General features: G+C 35.7%; 1 protein-coding gene across 1 annotated transcript; it reads right to left on the bottom strand.

The window, feature by feature from the left end:
* Positions 1-7,161: 7,161 nt before the first annotated feature.
* LOC132141770 (microfibril-associated glycoprotein 4-like) lies at positions 7,162-19,534 on the bottom strand. Its single transcript, XM_059551430.1, is given in 5 exon segments — positions 7,162-7,515; positions 7,595-7,762; positions 7,850-7,947; positions 10,905-11,104; positions 19,457-19,534. Coding segments are annotated over 5 exon segments (747 nt in total). The 3' UTR covers positions 7,162-7,312.
* Positions 19,535-19,643: the final 109 nt, after the last annotated feature.

The following is a 19,643-nucleotide window of genomic DNA, read 5'->3' as shown; positions in this document are numbered from 1 at the left end:
CTCTCAGTTTCTCGCACCAAGTGCCAAAAAGCGCCATTTGTTTTTGAGTCCTTTATCTATTGCTAGGAGTCTAGGACATCATCCCCAGGCTTCATAAATTTGCGCTCCATTTTTTTTTCTCCGACAACATTGACGTATGGGCGTCAATCATACTGTGTTGCAAAGACACGCCCTTTTCTGCTTCTGATAGGCTTGTGACGTTAGTTAAAGCTGCGTTCCTCTCATATGATTGGTAGAAGAAATAAATTGGCTTTAAACTTAAACTGCATTAACTGCATTAAACTGCATGCGCAGGCTCTCAAATATTATTATTATTTTTTTTCCTCACGGCCACATGCCGGAGATCCGGCACGGTGCTGGAATAATTTAAGCCCTGATCATATCACTGTAAAAAACTGTGCCATTAAATAACAGTAATTTTCTGGCAGCAGGGGTGCCAGTAAAGTACTGTTCATTTACAGCTCTCAACTATTAATTTACCGTTCTTATTTTTTTTTACAGTATTTCACTGTAAATTCTACCATGGAAATTAACTCCACTCCCACTGCTTCAAACAGTTCAAGTTTTTAAAACTAGCATTCCTACGTTGTTATTACTATGAACTTATTTCATTTGAGTCCACTGAGAAGGAATATTTCTTAATATAAAACCGCAAACACTTAATGTGTAATAGTAAAGTAACTAAATGCATGACTTTTACTCAAATCACTGCAGTTCATTGTCAGCTATAGCACACATGTATGTGCTGAAATACTTGACACAGAGATCACCACTGCATCAGTGGCTCCACATTTACTGTCTATATATAAAGCAGCAGAACAACAGAATTTGTGGCTCATCATTGACTGAAGCACAGGCTCTACTCTCCAGCACAATGGTGAACAACAAAACTACATTAAACTAACAGATCTCTCTTGTGCAAACACACATTAATACAGTTGAGTTCAGTATTTACTCTCTTTATTAGTGTATGACTTGGCATAACTTTTTTTCTATGGATGTTCACAAATATTTTAGTCAAATTAACTTTTTTTCATTTGGTAAATCAGACTTTTACGTTTTACAGTATATTACTGTTTTTTTCCTTGACTTAATGGCGATAAACTGTAGAAAAACACTTTTTTTGCTGGCAACCATTAATCTATGGCAACAAACTGTAGAAAAACAGTTATTTACTGGCAGCAGGGGTGCCAGAAAATAACTGTTATTCTACAGTTTGTTTCCTGCAAATTAATTACAGTTTATTACAGTTAAATAATGTTTCATGCTGTTTTTTCTTCATCTTAAATCTTTAACCCTTTTTAAACCCCACAACAAAATACTCAGTTTTGAATGAACACTTATAATGTGTGCACACTACAGGGTGTTTGAGTAACACTGAATCAGTGAAGTTAATGAGATAATTCTGTGATTAATTGATGATTGAGCATTAGTGATGAACACCTGCTAATAACAAGCAGAATCACTGAAGGAAAGAGAAACACAAGAACTACAAATGACTTCAGACACAGCCTTAGATGAAATCAACTGAAATAAAAGAATTCATCAAATCTCTCAAGATCTTATTAAACAACTCCTAAAACAGCTTCACCAGATTCACATTACTAACCAGACTGACTTTATTTCTGTCAGATGTCTACAGAAGATCTTAATGAGAGTTACAGAGGTTTACAGTTTTTTTTCACTACCATAATGGAGATCAGTGTTTAATTTAGTTGGGCTCTTGAACAGTGACTTTTCAATACTAAGTTTTTTTTTTTACATACTGTAATAATGTGTCTTTGGAACTTGTTATAGCAAAAAAGTCAGCTGCAAAGAAAACCTGGTATTGTTGTACAAACAAACATTCTCTTATATCTGATCCAATCCCGTGTCCCTTCTCTTATTGAATGTTGATACTACAGCAAAAGAACACTGCTGAGCCATAAGTTATGAAAGACTTAAGAAAACATCACTCATTTAAAAAGCAAAATAAAAACTTAAAAAAAAAATTTAGACAGACAGATCAAGAATCAGCGTATGAATCACAACAATGGTGACAATCCACAAAATAAATAAGTTAAGTTCTGAACATCACAAAACATGCTTCTAAAACTAAAGACAAAAGCAAAAATATAAGCATATAAGAATTCAACAAAATAAGTGGACAATTCAGGGGCATAATTTATTCATGCTGCAATGCATGCTGGGATTCATTGATGAGTTTTATCCTGTGCTGGTACATAGCATGCATTGCATCATGAACCTTTTGATTGTCACCATTGTTGAGATTCATATGCTGATTGTTGATGTCTCTCTTTGAGTGTTCCCGACGCTGAAGCTCAAAATATTTCAAAACAACCTGCTCTTATATCCTTATGTTCTGGTTATCACAAACAAAACAGTGAAACATCATGATCTAAATCTCTGTAATTGTCAATAAGATATTTTGATCTCTGATCTGACAGAAATAAAGTCAGTCTGGTTAGTAATGTGTGAAGCTGGTAAAGATGTTTGTTGATTGTTTAAATCTTCAGTTGTTTTAATCTAAGGCTGTGGCTGTAGTCACTTGTAGTTCCTGTGTTTGTCTTGTTTCTCTTCGCTTCAGTGATTCTGCTCGTTAACAGCAGCTGTTGACCAGTGTCGGAATTCACTCATTAGTTTTCATTGTCTCTGTCAGGTGGACTATATTAGTAAACTCATGTAGGAAATAGTGAATGAGGGTGTTGGGTGTGATTTGAAACACAGCCTCTGAGTGTCGACTTTGAACGTTGTTAATTTACGATATATAGCAGCAGGCTACCATCTCGAAAATGATGAATATTACCCAGAATGCACTTTTTTAAAGAAAAACAGTATGTTACTGGCGAAATTTGACTGTTTACAGCGATTTTTAACAGTGTAATAATACATACAATTATTAAAATTTACTTACTGTGTGTTTCACTGACTGAAGCACTAGCTCACAGCATTAGTATTAGAGGCCTATTTATATGCTTTTGAATTATGATTCGAAGCAAGACAGGAGTGTTTGGATGCTGAGTTACTCAAACATTGCATATATACAGTGATGAATCAGCTTTTTACCACAAAGATAAACTGCATCTTATCTCTGTGTTTGGAAGAGACATTGGATTCAAAAGAGTTAAATTTACAGCACCATTTATATTTTACACACAAAAATCATTCAATTTAATCATCGAAGGTAAAACATATAATTGTATTTCTCAATATTATGAGTGAATGCACTTCTGACACAACACTAGCACAACCTGATCATATTTTAAGACCAGCTGTGGTGCCATACTGTGGATAACATATGCATGCAATTGTGTATACAGGTGCATCTCAATAAATTAGAATGTCGTTGAAAAGTTCATTTCAGTAATTCAACTCAAATAGTGAATCTTGTGTATTAAATAAATTCATTGCACACAGACTGAAGTAGTTTAAGTCTTTGGTTCTATTAATTGTGATGATTTTGCCTCCGATTTAACAAAACCCCACAAATTCTCTCAACAAATTAGAATATGGTGACATCCCAATCAGCTAATCAACTCAAAACACCTGCAAATGTTTTCTGAGTCTTCAAAATGGTCTCTCAGTTTGGTTCACTAGGCTACAAAATCATGAGGAAGACTGCTGCTCTGACAGTTGTCCAGAAGACAATCATTGACACCCTTCACCAGGAGAGACAAACATTAATTGCCAAAGAAGCTGGCTGTTCACAGAGTGCTGTATCCAAGCATGTTAACTGTTGGTGTTGGTCAATGCACCAATTTATCAAAGAAATTTTGGAGCAATTGGTGTAAAGTAGGCCTATGTATGTTATGATACATACACACTGAAATAAAACAATAAGTAAATTTACTTAATTTTTATTTGGCAAGTTTTTGCACAAGCATTTTTCAAGTAAATTTAACACATTTGGAAATTAAGTAAATCTACTTAACTAAGTAAAAATAAAAAAACGAATAAATACATTTTATTGAGTAAATTTTAATTAAATAATAATAAATGAATGCATTTAGCAGACACTTTTATCCAAAGCGTCTTACAGTGCACTCAGGCTAACAATTTTCACGTACTTAACCTACAAACATTCATTGCCAAAGAAGCTGGCTGTTCACAGAGTGCTGTATCCAAGCATGTTAACAGAAAGTTGAGTGAAAGGAAAAAGTGTGGAAGAAAAAGATGCACAACCAACCAAGAGAACCACAGCCTTTTGAGGTTTGTCAAGCAAAAACCATTCAAGAATTTCAGTGAACTTCACAAGGAATGGACTGAGGCTGGGGTCGAGGCATTAAGAGCACCACATACAGACATCAAGGCATTTGCTGAATCACAGACAAAGTCAGAGGCATCTTACCTGGGCTAAGGAGAATAAGAACTGGAGTGTTGCCAAGTGGTCCAAAGTCCTCTTTTCAGATGAGAGCAAGTTTTGTGTTTCATTTGGAAACCAAGGTCCTAGAGTCTGGAGGAAGGGTGGAGAAGCTCATAGCCCAAGTTGCTTGAAGTCCAGTGTTAAGTTTCCACAGTCTGTGATGATTTGGGCTGCAATGTCATCTGCTGCTGTTGGTCCATTGTGTTTTTTGAAAACCAAAGTCACTGCACCCATTTACCAAGAAATCTTGCTGACGAGCTTTTTGAAGATGCTGATTTCATTTTCCAGCAGGATTTGGCACCTGCCCACACTGCCAAAAGCACCAAAAGTTGGTTAAATGACCATAGTGTTGGAGTGCTTGACTGGCCAGCAAACTCACCAGAACTGAACCCCAGAGAGAATCTATGGGCTATTGTCAAGAAGAAGATGAGAAACAAGAGACCAAACAATGCAGATGAGCTGAAGATCACTGTCAAAGAAACCTGGGCTTCCAGACCACCTCAGCAGTGCCACAAACTGATCACCTCCATGCCACGCCGAATTGAGGCAGTAATTAAAACAAAAAGAGCCCCTACCAAGTATTGAGTACATATACAGTAAATGAACATTCTCTCCAGAAGACCAACAATTCATTAAAAATGTTTTTTTTTACTGATCTTATGAAGTATTCTAATTTGTTGAGATAATGAATTGGTGGGTTTGTGTTAAATGTGAGCCAAAATCATCACAATTAAAAGAAACAAAATTACTTCAGTCTGTGTGCATTGAATTTATTTAATACACAAGTTTTACAATTTGAGTTGAATTACTGAAATAAATGAACCTTTCCAAGACATTCTAATTTATTGAGATATGTCAATGATATGTCTGACAGAAATCCAAGACAGCTCAGCATCCAGATAAAAGCATTCCTGCAGTAAAGCATGGAGCTGGTGATATCCTGTTGTGTAAAGTAGGCCTATGTATGTTATGATACATACACACTGAAAAAACAAATTTTTATTTGGCAAGTTTTTGCACAAGCATTTTTCAAGTAAATTTAACACATTTGGAAATTAAGTAAATCTACTTAACTAAGTAAAAATAAAAAAAAAGGAATAAGTAAATTTTATTGAGTAAGTTTTAATTAAATAATAAATGAATGCATTTAGCAGACACTTTTATCCAAAGCGTCTTACAGTGCACTCAGGCTAACAATTTTCACCTATCATGTGTTCCCAGGGAATCAAACCCCCAACGTTGCGTTTGCTAATGCAATGTTCTACCACTGAGCTACAGGAACACTTCAATATTTTGTGAAAAATAAGTGAAAATTTCACTTACTTACTTTTTTTTTTGGAAAAGTAATTTGGAAAAGTTTTTACTCTAATAATAAATTTTTTTTTTCAAAACAGTTTTATCAAATGATGGTAAATAAGTCTCTCATTTCTGTCCCTTTCAACCAGTTTACAGCAAAGACAGCACGAAGGTCTGGATGCACATGATAAATATTCTGCAATTAAGAAAACAGACAAAAGAAATTGCTCTGTAAAACCCGACAAGTATACTTAACTCAAACCGTTTGAGTAAACAGATTGCCTTGATTTAAACCATGTAAGTTTTAAAACTTTGCATTTAAGTAATTAAGTGATTAACTAAGTGCTGATTGAGAATTATTGATGAACAGCTGCTGTTAACAAACAGAATCACTGAAGAAAAGAGAAACACAAGAACTACAACTGACTTCTGACACAGCCTTAGATGAAATCAACTGAAATAAAATACATGAAATCTCTCAAGATCTGATTAAACAATCCCACAAACAGCATCACCAGCTCCACTTATTAATAACCAGACTGACTTTATTTCTGTCAGACGTCTACAGAAGATCTTATTGAGAATGAAGTAAGGTTTAGATGTTGATTTATTGTTTCATTTGAAGTAACCATGTTAGAGATCAGTGTTTGCTTTAGTTGGGCTCTTGACCCTTGACTTCAGTCTTTGTGTTTTCTCTGGCTGTTATAACCGCAAATTTGGGGGGTTCGATTCCACGGGAACACATGATAGGTGAAAATTGTTAGCCTGAATGCACTGTAAGACGCTTTGGATAAATGTGTCTGCTAAATGCATTAATTTAATATTATTTAATTAAAATTTACTCAATAAAATGTACTTATTCGTTTTTTTATTTCTACTTAACTTAGTTAAGTAGATTTACTTAATTCCCAAATGTATTAAATTTACTTGAAAAATGCTTGTGCAAAAACTTGCCAAATAAAAATTAAGTAAATTTACTAATTGTTTTTTTTCAGTGTATGATTAACCAAAACATATCAATTGTGCAGTATACTGGCTGAAGCTGGACATTCTTAAATTATTAAAACTGGAACATCACAGTGAACAATGTTTTCTTGAATCAAAAATGACAAGAATGCCAAACTGCTTGCAGTGTTGGTTCACATATTTCTGCCCATGAAGATTTACACATCCACTGTAATTGTGTGTCTGTCTCTTCGGGTCATTCATCATTATCTCAGACTGAATCAGAAAACAGCAGCAGTGTCATGTTTTCAGTTCATGTCTCATATATCTGATCCCACTGAAGAGAATTAAAGAGAAAACTGACTCAGGAGCACTGAACACTCCATCTTATCCATCTACAGCAGTGCATATGTACAAATACAGTTCACGGTTCAGACATAATTCTAGTCTACTCAAAAGTCTAGATCAAGAATTTAAAGAATAATTCATTTAAAGTAGGAGTTTATTGAAGGTTTATGAAGTGACAAATCATCTCAATATGGATTCAGTTGGTTTTAATGTGCTACACAAGCAGCTTTACATATAGATGAGAAATATTCAACACATGTTCACTCAGTTACACAGCAAAGAGGGGAAATATTGTTGTTAAGCTCTTGAATAATCAGGAAAAGGTTCCTCTTAATTTATACTGTATTGTTTCTAAGAAACCTATTTGATCTTCATGCTGAAGGTTTTCATACTGACTGCGTAATTCTTCCACGTTGACCAAACAACACCAATGGCGTGATAGATGGGATCTTCTCCCCATAAATACCAAAATCCCCCAAGATACTGTTTGGCACAGTTCTTTTCATAGGAGTGTTTGTCAAAGGTGGAGAACTTCTGTCCATTATGGCCAGATAAAGAGTCACCTGCAGAGAAGAAGCGCATCACTGAGGACAGTAACTCAATAGAAATTAGTTTTTATGAGTATAAATGATAGTGTCCTACCTGCTCCTCCATCAATGAATCCTGAAACATGCAGCTGATATCCAGCACATTCACATCCCACAGAGAAGGACGAGTACAGAGTGAAACCTTTCCTTCCGGTGAAGTCCTCCAGATCCACTCTCAGCATGTACTTGGTCTTACGTGTCAGCTGGTACATGTTCTCCAGGCCTGATCATACACACATATGAAGAACACGTTCAACCAAACACTGGACATGAACATCCTCACACACACACACACACTGTGAGATCTTACCCAGCCAGTATTCTCCCTCCACATTCCCAAATCCTCTCTTGTACTGATCCCACGGCCGATAGAAATTCACACTGCCATCCATTCTCCTCTGAAACACATGTGATGGGTTAATATAGAATATATGATTCATAATGAATGTGCTGGTGGCCAGCTAGAATTTTTTTGTTCTAAAAATGTTCTACGAACATTACCATGAATTGTTCTAACAATGTTTTTAGCGGGTAGTTTTATTTTTGTTCCCAGAACGTTCTCTCAAAAGATAGGATAACATTCCCTAAAACATTCAAAAAATGTTTATTGATAACATTATTAGAACATTATCCCCTAACATTCTAATTAAAATTGAAGCAGATATTTAGATGTTGATGTCTGTTTAAAAGTTTGGTTTGATGTTAAAGATGTGAAAGGTTTGACTTTAAAAGTTTGGTTTGATGTCACCATAATGGTGGTAAGTGTTGGCTTTAGTTGTGCAATTTGACACTTGGATTTTCAATGTTGTTCTTTAGCTGGTGTAATTTTTATTATGGCAAAAACTGCAAGAGAATATGTGGTTAGATGACACTGATTGCTTGCTAATAATTAATACATCATCACACATGTGGTCTGGATATTATCATGCATAGATGGTGCATATTATCATCTTGTAACTGGGCTTGTTTGCAAACAAATTTACCAAAGGACACCCTGAAAACCAATTTAATACACGGTTTTAAATTCTGTGTATTGTAAATGGTTCACAGCCTTGACTTCCTGCTCATCTTGAAATCAGCATTTACTTGTTTATTATATATGCATGTATCACCTGCTTTTGTTACTTGTGTGCTTATGTGTAATTTAGAAATTGTAAATAAATGGTTCCAATTGAATCAATTTTGAATCAAATATTGAGTTGTTTGCTCGTGTGCCAGCGAAAGCGTCAAAAACACTATACAATTACTTATAAGAGCCGCTGCAACTTCATCCCATGCTTTTTCCTTTTCCTGCAAGTCTTTGTAAAGTACATTGTGTGGATCATAAAGAACTTGATATTTCTCAACTTCCACGATGAGACGAGTGTCGTCCATTATTGTCTTTCCAGGTGCACTCTGAAGACCATCGCCTGTGACACCACGTGCAGCTGTTTATGATTGTCAGCATGATGTCAGCACGACATCTGTTCTTCTGCCAATATATAGGCCTATGTATAAGAATACGACTACTACTAATAATAATAAATAAATCTCTAAGGCTAGACTAGCAATATAAATTATTTAAAGTTGTTTTTGTATGTTTTTATTTTATTTTTTTGTGTTTTTGTAAAAAAGTTTCTTTTTGGATAGAACTGTAAGTACTTTGACAGATTTTGTAAAAAAAAATATATATATATAAAAATAGAAAAATATGTGAATTTAAATATCATACATTTAATGTAATTTGCTAAAATCACAGTAGATATCATTAATGCAAATTTTGGGCAAGTTTTTTTTTTCTTTTCAGTCCATGTGTATTTTGACCATGATCATTGTCACTTTATCTTCAATACATATTTTTATATTAATTTTCTTTCCTAACACACTCCAGTTCTTGTTAAAACACCCTAGATGTGCTTATTTTGTGCATTTAGAGCACTTTTTGTGTGAAATCATATTTATTTTGTCCATCAAAGGTGTACTTTCACTTTAACTGAACGTCAGCAGCTCAGCAAAAATAGACCCAGCGCCAAAACGATGCCGCACAGCCTCTGCGTGCGGTGTGAACACTCTCATCTATTAACATAAAAAAACACGCGCTGCTTCTGCTCTGCTGCAGCTTGCGGTGTGAACCCGGCCTAAGTACTGATCACCATAATGGTGACAATAAACCATCAACACCCCTGTTAATCTCGATAAGAACTTTTTTTTTTACATTTATGACAGAAATAAATCTTGTTTATAATAAGTGAAGTTGGTAATACTGTTTTTGGAGTATTTATGCCAATCAGAGGTTGGGTTTTCACTTTCAACCAACATCTGACTTCTGAGCAATGTCAGTCCACATCTACTGTGATCAGAGGTGGGTAATCCAGGGGCCAAAGAGTAGAAGTCCTGCCATATTTTTTTTTCCACCCATAAAGTCAGCAGCTGATTTCACCAGAGGAAGAAAAGTCATTCATTCCAAGTCACAAACTAGTCTTGAGTCAAATCCCAAGTCATCAAAGAGTTAAAGTTAATGGGATAATTAAGTAACTTAATTAACTTAATGATTAACACCCGCTGTTATTGAGAACTGCAGAGGATCAGATGTTGATGTATTATTGGTTAAAATGATGCCACCATCATAGAGATCAGTGTTTGAATTAGTTGTGTTCTTGACCCTTGACTTGTTGTGTCAGATCTCTCTTTGCAGCTCTGCATCTGATGTTGTGGAGAAAAGAGATCTGTGATTTGTGAACAACATATTGTCACAATGAGCTGGTTTAATTATATCTCAAAGATGTTTTTTTCTTCACATGTTTAGGCTTTGAATAATCCCAGTGAAACAAAAAGGCTCAAGAAGTCAACTGAAGCAAATACTCAGCACAATTATGGTGGTACATTTTTTGTTCTTCCAGTTGATTTCATCCAAGGCTGTGCTTAAAGTCAGTTGTAGTTGTTGTGTTTCTATTTTCTTCAGTGACGTTGAATGTAAACAGCAGGTGTTCATCACTAATGCATCTTCATTTAATTAGTCCCTTAATTATCTCATTAACTTTAACTCTTTGAGGACTTGCGATTTGACTATAGACTCGTTTGTGACTTGGAAGGAATGACTTGATTCCTCTTCTGATGAAATCAGCTGCTGAGTTCATGGGTGGAGCAAAAATATGGCAGGACTTTTACTCTTTGGACCCTGGATTACCCACCTCTGACTGTGATGGGAAGCTATATTAGAATGTTAGAGAATAATGTTGTAACAATGTTATCAATAGACATTTTTAGAATGTTTTTAGAGAATGTTATCCTAATTTTTAGCAGAACGTTCTGGGAACTAAAATAAAACTAGCCGCTGAAAACGTTCCTAGAACATTAAACATTTCTAGATGAGTCACATTCATACCGTCCATCCTCAGTTGTCTTCATCTTACCCACCTGAGATCATCTCACAGTAAACCCAGACAGGAATGTCTCCTGCTGGATAGATGGTGTAAATCCCACTGACAGTTTGTCCTGAGTTATAGATATCAGAACAGTCGAATTGCATGAATTTACAGTCACTGCCCAATACAGTTGGGAGAAGAGATGCCAAAAACAACATTATCTACAGTATACAACAAAGACAGAAACAGATGAATGTCACATTGAAAATTAAACAAAAAAGGAAACAAGAGTTTAGAACACTTGACAATGAAGAAAACCAATGTAGTCACTGCCATCTTCTCTTTCAGAGATCTGTTTTTGTTCTAATATTTTTTTATAAACTACCAGACTATCTGTAAGGTAAAAGCTGGAGAATACAGCAGTAACTCTATGCTCGTGTTCTTCAGTCTTTAATTACACAAACACTCCTTCAAATATCTGATTTTCAAGCTCCTCCCCACCTAGAAATGTTTAATGTTCTAGGAATGTTTTTAGCGGTAAGTTTAATTTTATTTCCCAGAACGTTCTGCTAAAAGATAGGATAACATTCTCTAAAATCATTCTAAAAATGTCTATTGATAACATTGTTACAACATTGTTCTCTAACATTCTAATAAAGCTTCCCATTACAGTAGAAGTGGACTGACATTGCTCAGAAGTCAGATGTTGGTTGAAAGTGAAAGCCCAACCTCTGATTGGTGTCAAACTCTAGCGTAAATACTCCAAAAACAGTCTTACCAACTTCACTCATTATAAACAAGATTTATTTCTGTCATAAATGTAAAAAAGTTCTTATTGAGATTAACAGAGGTGTTGATGGTTTATTGAAAATAAGAGTTTAGTTTGACGTCACCATTATGGTGATCAGTACTTAGGCAGTATAACTCTTTTAAGTGTTACTGTTCATTTAATTGCTGTAGCTTTATTTGTTACAGGAACAACAGTGATATAAAAATGCCGTAAGGTGATGTTGTTTGCTGATGTTACAAATTTTTGCATATAACAGTCAAATCAACTGCTTTTATCTAGAGTCAATCCTATGTTAGTAATTTTATTTTAGTGACTTCAGCAGATGGTTTGTAACTCACAAGCTCCTGTAGATTTAGATCATTAATATGTGTCTTTTTTTTACTTTACATTGTTCTTGAAACACACAATACTTAGACACACAGAGACTTCAAGAATAAGTGTATGAATCTCAACAATGGTGACATGTTTAATGCCGCAATGCATTCTGGGTGCCATGTATGAGTTTTGTATGATGTACCCAGAATACATTGCAGCATGAAGCGTGTCACCATTATTTAGATTCATATGCTGAATCTTGATGTTTGTGTGACAATTTTTTTTTCTTTTAGTCCTCTGGAGTCTAAGAGTATTTTTTGGGCCTGGAGAAGTTTTGTCATGCCCTGACATTTGTGCTTTTTTTCAGTTTCTTATAAATATCTAAATGGGTAAAGTCTAATCTCACTGTAATCAGCACAAACTGGGCTATAATAATATGTGAAATGCATGCATGTACATGATTGTGTTTTTGAGAAAAATAATGTTATGAGTGGTTAGTGAAAAACTAAAAATGTTAAATCACATGAATAAGGCATGAAGAACACATGAAGAACAATGGTTCCCGGGATTTTTGAGAACTGGAGCTTGTAGCCTAGAATTTTTCTTTCTAAATTATGTGAAAATCATCTTGTTTACTCACTTACAGGAAACAATATATTGATTTAAATTTTCTAAGACACTTTTAGTTGGTAAAAGTCATATGCGAGTAGGCGTCAACTATCATGAATATCATTGTGATTTACACCTGAGAAGACAAAGGCCTGCATAATGAGCTGCATAATGATCCTTTCAGTCATCTGTGCCACTGAGAGGGAAGAGTTACAAGAAAGAATGTGAGAACAAAATAAATGTATATAATTTTATGTTTGTAGTTTATAAAGAATATATTTAATTATCCCACAACATAATTTAATATCCACTTGGGGGAGCAGTTAAACAGTTTATTAGGAACAACCAAAGCTGACTTTCAAACTAATTTTTTGCACCATTACTCCATTCACACAATCCTTCAGAAATCCTTTTAACAATCTTATTTTCTACAAAAAAACATTTATTGTTATTATTATTATCATTATTATTAATGTTGAGAAGAGCTGAGAATATTTTTCAGGTTTTTTAGGGGGGATGAATTGAAAGAACAGCATTGTTTGTTACATTTGTTACAGTTATCTATTTGTTACATTTATATTATTTACATCAAGCTTTTGAATGGTATAGTATTGTATATTGTTATTGAAACTTCTTGATTAAACATTTAGTCAGGAATTATAGTTTGGAAAAAGTCTAACTAGTAAAATGTTTACACTTTATGTGCGTACTAGTACAATTATATAAATAAATAAAAAGAGACTTACTCATGTTTATGATCTCTGCTGAATAAAGTACTTCATTCTTTTTTTCTGAGGAAATCCATTTCTCAAATCCTCAACCACATCACATCTTTTTGGGGTGAATTATGTCTTATTCCTCTCATCGTGAAGCAAACAGTAAAATAAAAAAACTTGAAGAACAGTCTCGCTGCTTTTTCTTCTGTTATGGGCGTATTCAAGCCGCGCACTTCAGTTTGAATCTGAATAGCGCGTTCAGCGCGGGGGCGTGGTCACATTAGATAAAATGAAGGGAGACGTGAAAAATGGACATCGCGTTGTTTTCATATGGATTACTTTATCAAAGAATATCTGTTTTCGGCAGCACTTGTTTAGTTTAAAAGTAGACATGTCAAGCTTTCTATAGCCCACTGGGCAAAGTTATGTCCAGTTGACGTCCAGTGGACGTCTTTTTATGTCTTTACAGATGTTGAAAAGACGTCCACTGAGGAGCCAGAATGAAAGTTTTATGACGTCTTTTTTGACGTCTTCTGTACGTCTGATTTAGACGTTCACAGAACCTCCTTACAAGGTTAAAAACTAGTTCAAAAGTGGTCAGTGGAAATATTTTCAACATCATTTAAGGTTCATTTAGGCATAATTTATACTGTTTTGGGACCAAATCAACACTCTCAGGATGCATTAGATTTAGACTCATGTTATTTCAATGTAATGTCCAGACACTGCACAGCAAAATCCCCAGTGTTAATTTAAAACTCTGAGTGTGGACTCATATAAACTCTGAAGCAGTGTTAAAAGTAACACTGAAGCAGAGATGAAATTAATGAGATAATTAAGAAGTTAATTGAGTTATGATTGAGCATTATTGAAGACACCTGATGTTAACAAGCAGACTCACCAAACGAGAAAATCACAATTTGTGTGTCACCATTATAGTGGTCAGTGTTTGCTTTAGTTGTGATCTTGGCTTGTGGCTTTTTGCTTTTAAAATTTGTTTTAATGTAATCGTTGTTTGACCCGAGTTGCTGAACTCATTTACAGTGTTTTCTCTAAATACTTCATTATTGATTGTAACAGCTTTGATCCCACAATGAAAGTGTCTGCATTTTCTAATCATTTTGTAGCCATCTCTTACAAGTGATTCTGATTTTTTTTTATTTTATTTTTTTTATTAAAGAGTGTTTATTTTAGGCACACACAGATAACAAGAATTAGCGTATGAATCTCAACAACGGTGACAAACAGCATATCCAGATAAACATATCTACTCTGAACATCACAAAACTAGATAATAAAAATTCACATAAAAACAGCAAAAATAAAATATAGTTAGAATAAAAAGTTAAAAAGACAGTTCAGCTCATAATTTATTCATGCCGCAATGCATGATGGGAGCCATGGATGTGTTTTTATTGGCTACAACATGCTTTTTTGATGGTCACCGTTGTTGTGATGCTTACGCTGATTCTTGATGTCTGTGTGTCTAAACTAAATAATATATTTTCTTTACGTAGAACTAACTTTTAAAAACGTGTCATATTGTGCCAAAAATGCTGGATTGCTATCTTTTTTTTACACTTAATTTATGTATACATTAATGAACCCTGAACTCACACATTCAGGTAACTCCACGACAATTAGTTCGAACCACAATCAATAGCACACATGATTGCCTTTGCTCTGGTCTGTATGTTATAATTCTGTTACCACAGCCACACAAAGTCTTAAGTAAATAACTGAAGGTTCAAGATCCCAACTAAAGCAAACACTGACCACTATAATGGTGACACAAATTGTGATTTTCTCGTTTGGTGATTCTGCTTGTTAACATCAGGTGTCTTCAATAATGCTCAATCATAACACAATTAACTTCTTAATTATCTCATTAACTTCAACTCTGCTTCAGTGTTAATTTTAACACTGCTTCAGAGTTTATATGAGTCCACAGACTCCACACTCAGAGTGTTAAATTAACACTGGGGATTTTGCTGTGTGTGTTTGTCCTAAAATCAAGAAAATAAAATAATCTTTATGAAATAATGAAATAACTGATGATTGAGCATGTGGTAAAATAAACTGCCAATCAAAGACATTAAATCTCTGAAGATCTCAGCAAAGGAGGATCAAACATCTCCACAAACATGGAATCATTAGATTGACTTTATTTCTGTCAGACATCTAGAAAAGCTCTTATTGAGAATTAACAGAGGTTTAAATGTTGATATTTGATTCATTTTAAGTCACCATTGTGGTGGACAGTGTTTGGTTTAGTTGGGATCTTGGTCCTCATACTTCTTGTGTTAGCTTGTCTCTGACTGTTATAACTGTGTGTTTGTGAAACACTGTTGTTGTAGCAAAGAAAGACAAATTTAAGGGAACTCAGGTGTTATCAGCTCTTTGTTGGTGATGATAAAGTCATCACATTACAAGTATCTGAGGTTATGAAATAAGTGTTGTTTTGTTTGTATATATCTCCTTTTGACTCTGCAGTACAGGCACCAAGAGCAAAATACTTATTTTGAAGTTGGACAAAATGCATGCATTTGAAATATTTTGAGCAAAAGCATCATGTACTCACACACAGACATAAAGATTTAGCATATGCATCACAACAATGGTGACAATCAAAACAAACAAAACGGCTTGATCGCACAAACTCATCCTTATTTTCCAGCCTTTTTTGTTTTAATTGTCACCATTGATGTGATGCATATCCACAATCTTGATGTCTGTGTGTGACCACATGATGTGTTTTTTAAAAATAAGTAAATTCTTTTTTCTACAAGGTGTTTGTCCATGAAAATAAATACATAGTTGCAACAAAACATTAATAACTTATTGTGCTATAGCTAAATTACCATTAAAAGCAAGATGATAACGCTTGATCTTAATGCTCTCTGCCACAATAAGAGTGTTTTATAACACACAGTTACAACAGCCAAAGACAAGCTAACACAAGAAGTATGAGGACCAAGATCCCAACTAAACCAAACACTGTCCACCACAATGGTGACTTCAAATGATGTTGATGTAAATGATGTAAATTGATCATCCTCTGCTGAGATCTGCAGAGATTTAATGTCTTTGATTTGCAGTTGATTTTACCACATGCTCAATCATCAGTTATTTCATTATTTCATGAAGATTATTTTATTTTCTTGATTTTAGGACAAACACAGTGTCTGGAAATTACATTGAAATGACATCTAAATCTAATGCATCCTGAGAGTGTTGATTTGGTCCCGAAACAGTATAAATTATGCCTAAATGAACCTTAAATGATGTTGAAATATGTCCACTGACCACTTTTGAACTAGATTTTAACCTTGTAAGGAGGTTCTGTGAACGTCTAAATCAGACGTACAGAAGACGTCAAAAAAGACGTCATAAAAACTTTCATTCTGGCTACTCAGTGGAGGTCTTTTCAACATCTGCAAAGACATAAAAAGACGTCCACTGGACGTAACTTTGCACAGTGGGAATTCCTGAATTCCTGAAGTTGAATTGCCCCCAGAGCCTGGCCCGCTAATTTTGTTACAGTTTATTTCTGTTGATTACTTTTGGATAATAAACTTTCTTTGCACCTAACCCTCTTCCGACAAAGAACTAATTAAACAAAGGAGCTTAAATGCACACTGATAATAAACAGCTGTGATGATTAAATGAATATATATGACAACAAACAAGTGAACAAAGAAACATGAACAAAGATGATGGGAAATAATGATAAGCAAACAAAAAATCTAGGAGAATTGATTGGTTGTGACACCAATCTTTTGATGTGCTCTCTTGGGTTCTTTCCTGAATTCATCCTGTGTATTGTCCTTGCTGCTTACCTGTCATACTTACCTACTGGAAAATCCCTGTATTATCAGTGAGACATATGGTTGCCCTATGGTTAGTGGGGAAGTCATAAATGATGCACCATAAATGATGAACACTGTTCCGGGTGTGTGTTCACTGCTGTGTGTGTGTGTGTGTGTGTGTGTATGTGTGTGTGTGTGAGTGTGTGTGTGTGTTCACTGCTGTGTGTGTGCACTTTGGATTGGGTTAAATGCAGAGCAAGAATTCAGAGTAGTGGTCACCATACTTAACTGTATGTCATGTTACTTAAAAGTATGATCAAGGTATAGCACAAAAGTATAGCGCATCCACTAGTAATTAAGTATATGTAAATCTGTTTTTAACGATGCATCACAATATAAATGACAACTTGTATCTGATGCACACTTTTTAAACTGATGCATCGCATCGTTAACTTTTTTATGCTGATGCACTGAGCGAGTCTGGGAATCTTCCCAACCCTACACCATACCCCATAACGACAAACAAATTTTTTTTTATTTGAATTGTAAATGTGTTAAATAGAAAAAGAAAGAAAAGAAATATCGCAATCACATAAGTAATTCTAAGTATTCAGGGACTTTATGATGACATATGAACTTTAGATCAGGTCCATCACATTTCTCTGGATCATCTTGAGATATGTGCAGTGTATTTTATGGAGGACTGTTTCCTGATCCTGGGAGAGTAGACTACAATGCCGGCTGTTCTGACTCACAGACTGTTTTAGCCCGTTCTGTTCTCCCTTGTCTGGAATTGTTCATGTCAACCTTGCTTCATGTGTTTATCTGTTTTCTTTTGATTTTTAAAATAGTAAAGGCTGTTTGGAAGGCCAAACAAAGTATTTTTGCTTTCACAAAGAAACAGTGTTTCCACGACATGACAGCATCGGCAACAGAGAGAATAATAGTTACGCCTCCTTTCTTTGCTTGAACATCTGGGCAACATTATGCAAATCTTCTCACACAGTGACATGTTTAAATGAGCCGTTTCAGGGCAGCGTGGACGAGTCTTAACTTTTGTAAAGAATATTTCTTTGGATTTGAGACTTTAGTCTTTGAAACTTCACAGATCTTCTTTATGCACCAAGACCTTATAACACTCCAAAGAGAAAGGAAACCTAGAAATCGCATCATATGACCCCTTTAACATATCATATCATATATATATGTCACGGGTGACAAAAACGTTCAGTGAGCGGAAACTCTTGACGAGTCACGAGTTTCTTGAGGGAACGATTTGTGTGCGACACCTCCCACTCCGGTTCCGGGTGTGGCAGAAACATTGTCCGGCCTGATTAGTGCTAATGCACTGCAGGTGCGAGAGAGAGAGAGGAGCGGCGTTCACATAGGCTTCCTGCTTTACAAGCCAAAGAAAAAAGGGCTATTCAGAGAAGTTTCGGGAGTGGTTTTTTTTTCCGGAGCAGAGTTGGGCACAAGCTTGCTCAGGGAAGTTATTGGGGTGGGCAGGTTTCCTGATGAAGTCCCCAGGGGAAAAGGTTCCCTATTGAAGTTGTCTGCATTAGGAGTGTACTGGGCTGTGGTGAAGCCTCGATGGGGTGCAAGCCACCCATTGAAGTCTGCTGGAACAGAGTTAGTCGGTGGGAATCTGCTGGATTGATTTATCGATTGGATCTGCGCTGGGAAGGGAGAGAGAAAGATAAGTGAATCGATTTCATCTTACAAACATTCGAAAAGTTTGAAGAGGATACAGTGAATGTAAATCTGACTGTTGGGGAAGCTATGTGTTTCAACGTGTGCTGAAGAGGAATTGAGGATTGAATATCCCCCACGGGAGTGTGACGAATGGATTGAGGCCTCTGATCAGCCCTATCATGTGAGTGAATTGCAGTGCTTTTGCCTTATTGTTACACCTTGATTCATTGCTGTGGATTTGTGGTGAACACGATGTGGTGTGCTTTTGCTGAGAAGCAGTCCCAACCCTTGCCGATAAGTTTGTGAAAAGTTATGATACCTACTCACCGTCGGAATCCCAGAGTGATACAGCTGAGCTGGAAGGAACATATTGCTGTGGGGAAAATCCTTGCCTTCTTCCTTTACCGTCTGAGTCTGGAAGTATGCAGCCTTGCTGAGGAAGTAAGCTTCTAAATCACTCTTTCTCTAATGTGCCCTGACGAAAGTATTCTGTACTGCGAAGAATCCTTACCTGTCTATTCACCGTCGGAGTCCTGAAGAATGCAGCATTGCAGAGGAAGTAAGCTTTTAAGTCACGGTCTCACTCACGTGCACCGACACAAGTATCCTGTGCTGAGAAGACTTCTTACCCCCCCTACTTACTGTCTGAGTCTGGAAGTACGCAGCATCGCTGAAGAAGAGTCCTGAAGGCTGCAGTACTGCTGCCCTAGGAAGGAACATATTGCTGTGGGAAAATTCTTGCCTTCTTACTTACCGTCTGAGCCTGAAAGTATGCAGCATTGCTGAGGAAGCTTTTAAATCATTCTTTCTCTAATGTGCCCCGACGGAA

This window comes from Carassius carassius, chromosome 6 (genome assembly GCF_963082965.1).
Source record: "Carassius carassius chromosome 6, fCarCar2.1, whole genome shotgun sequence".
Classification (NCBI taxonomy): domain Eukaryota; kingdom Metazoa; phylum Chordata; class Actinopteri; order Cypriniformes; family Cyprinidae; genus Carassius; species Carassius carassius.
The sequence above is the reverse complement of the archived record's forward strand: the minus strand, read 5'-3'. Positions and strand labels throughout refer to the sequence as shown.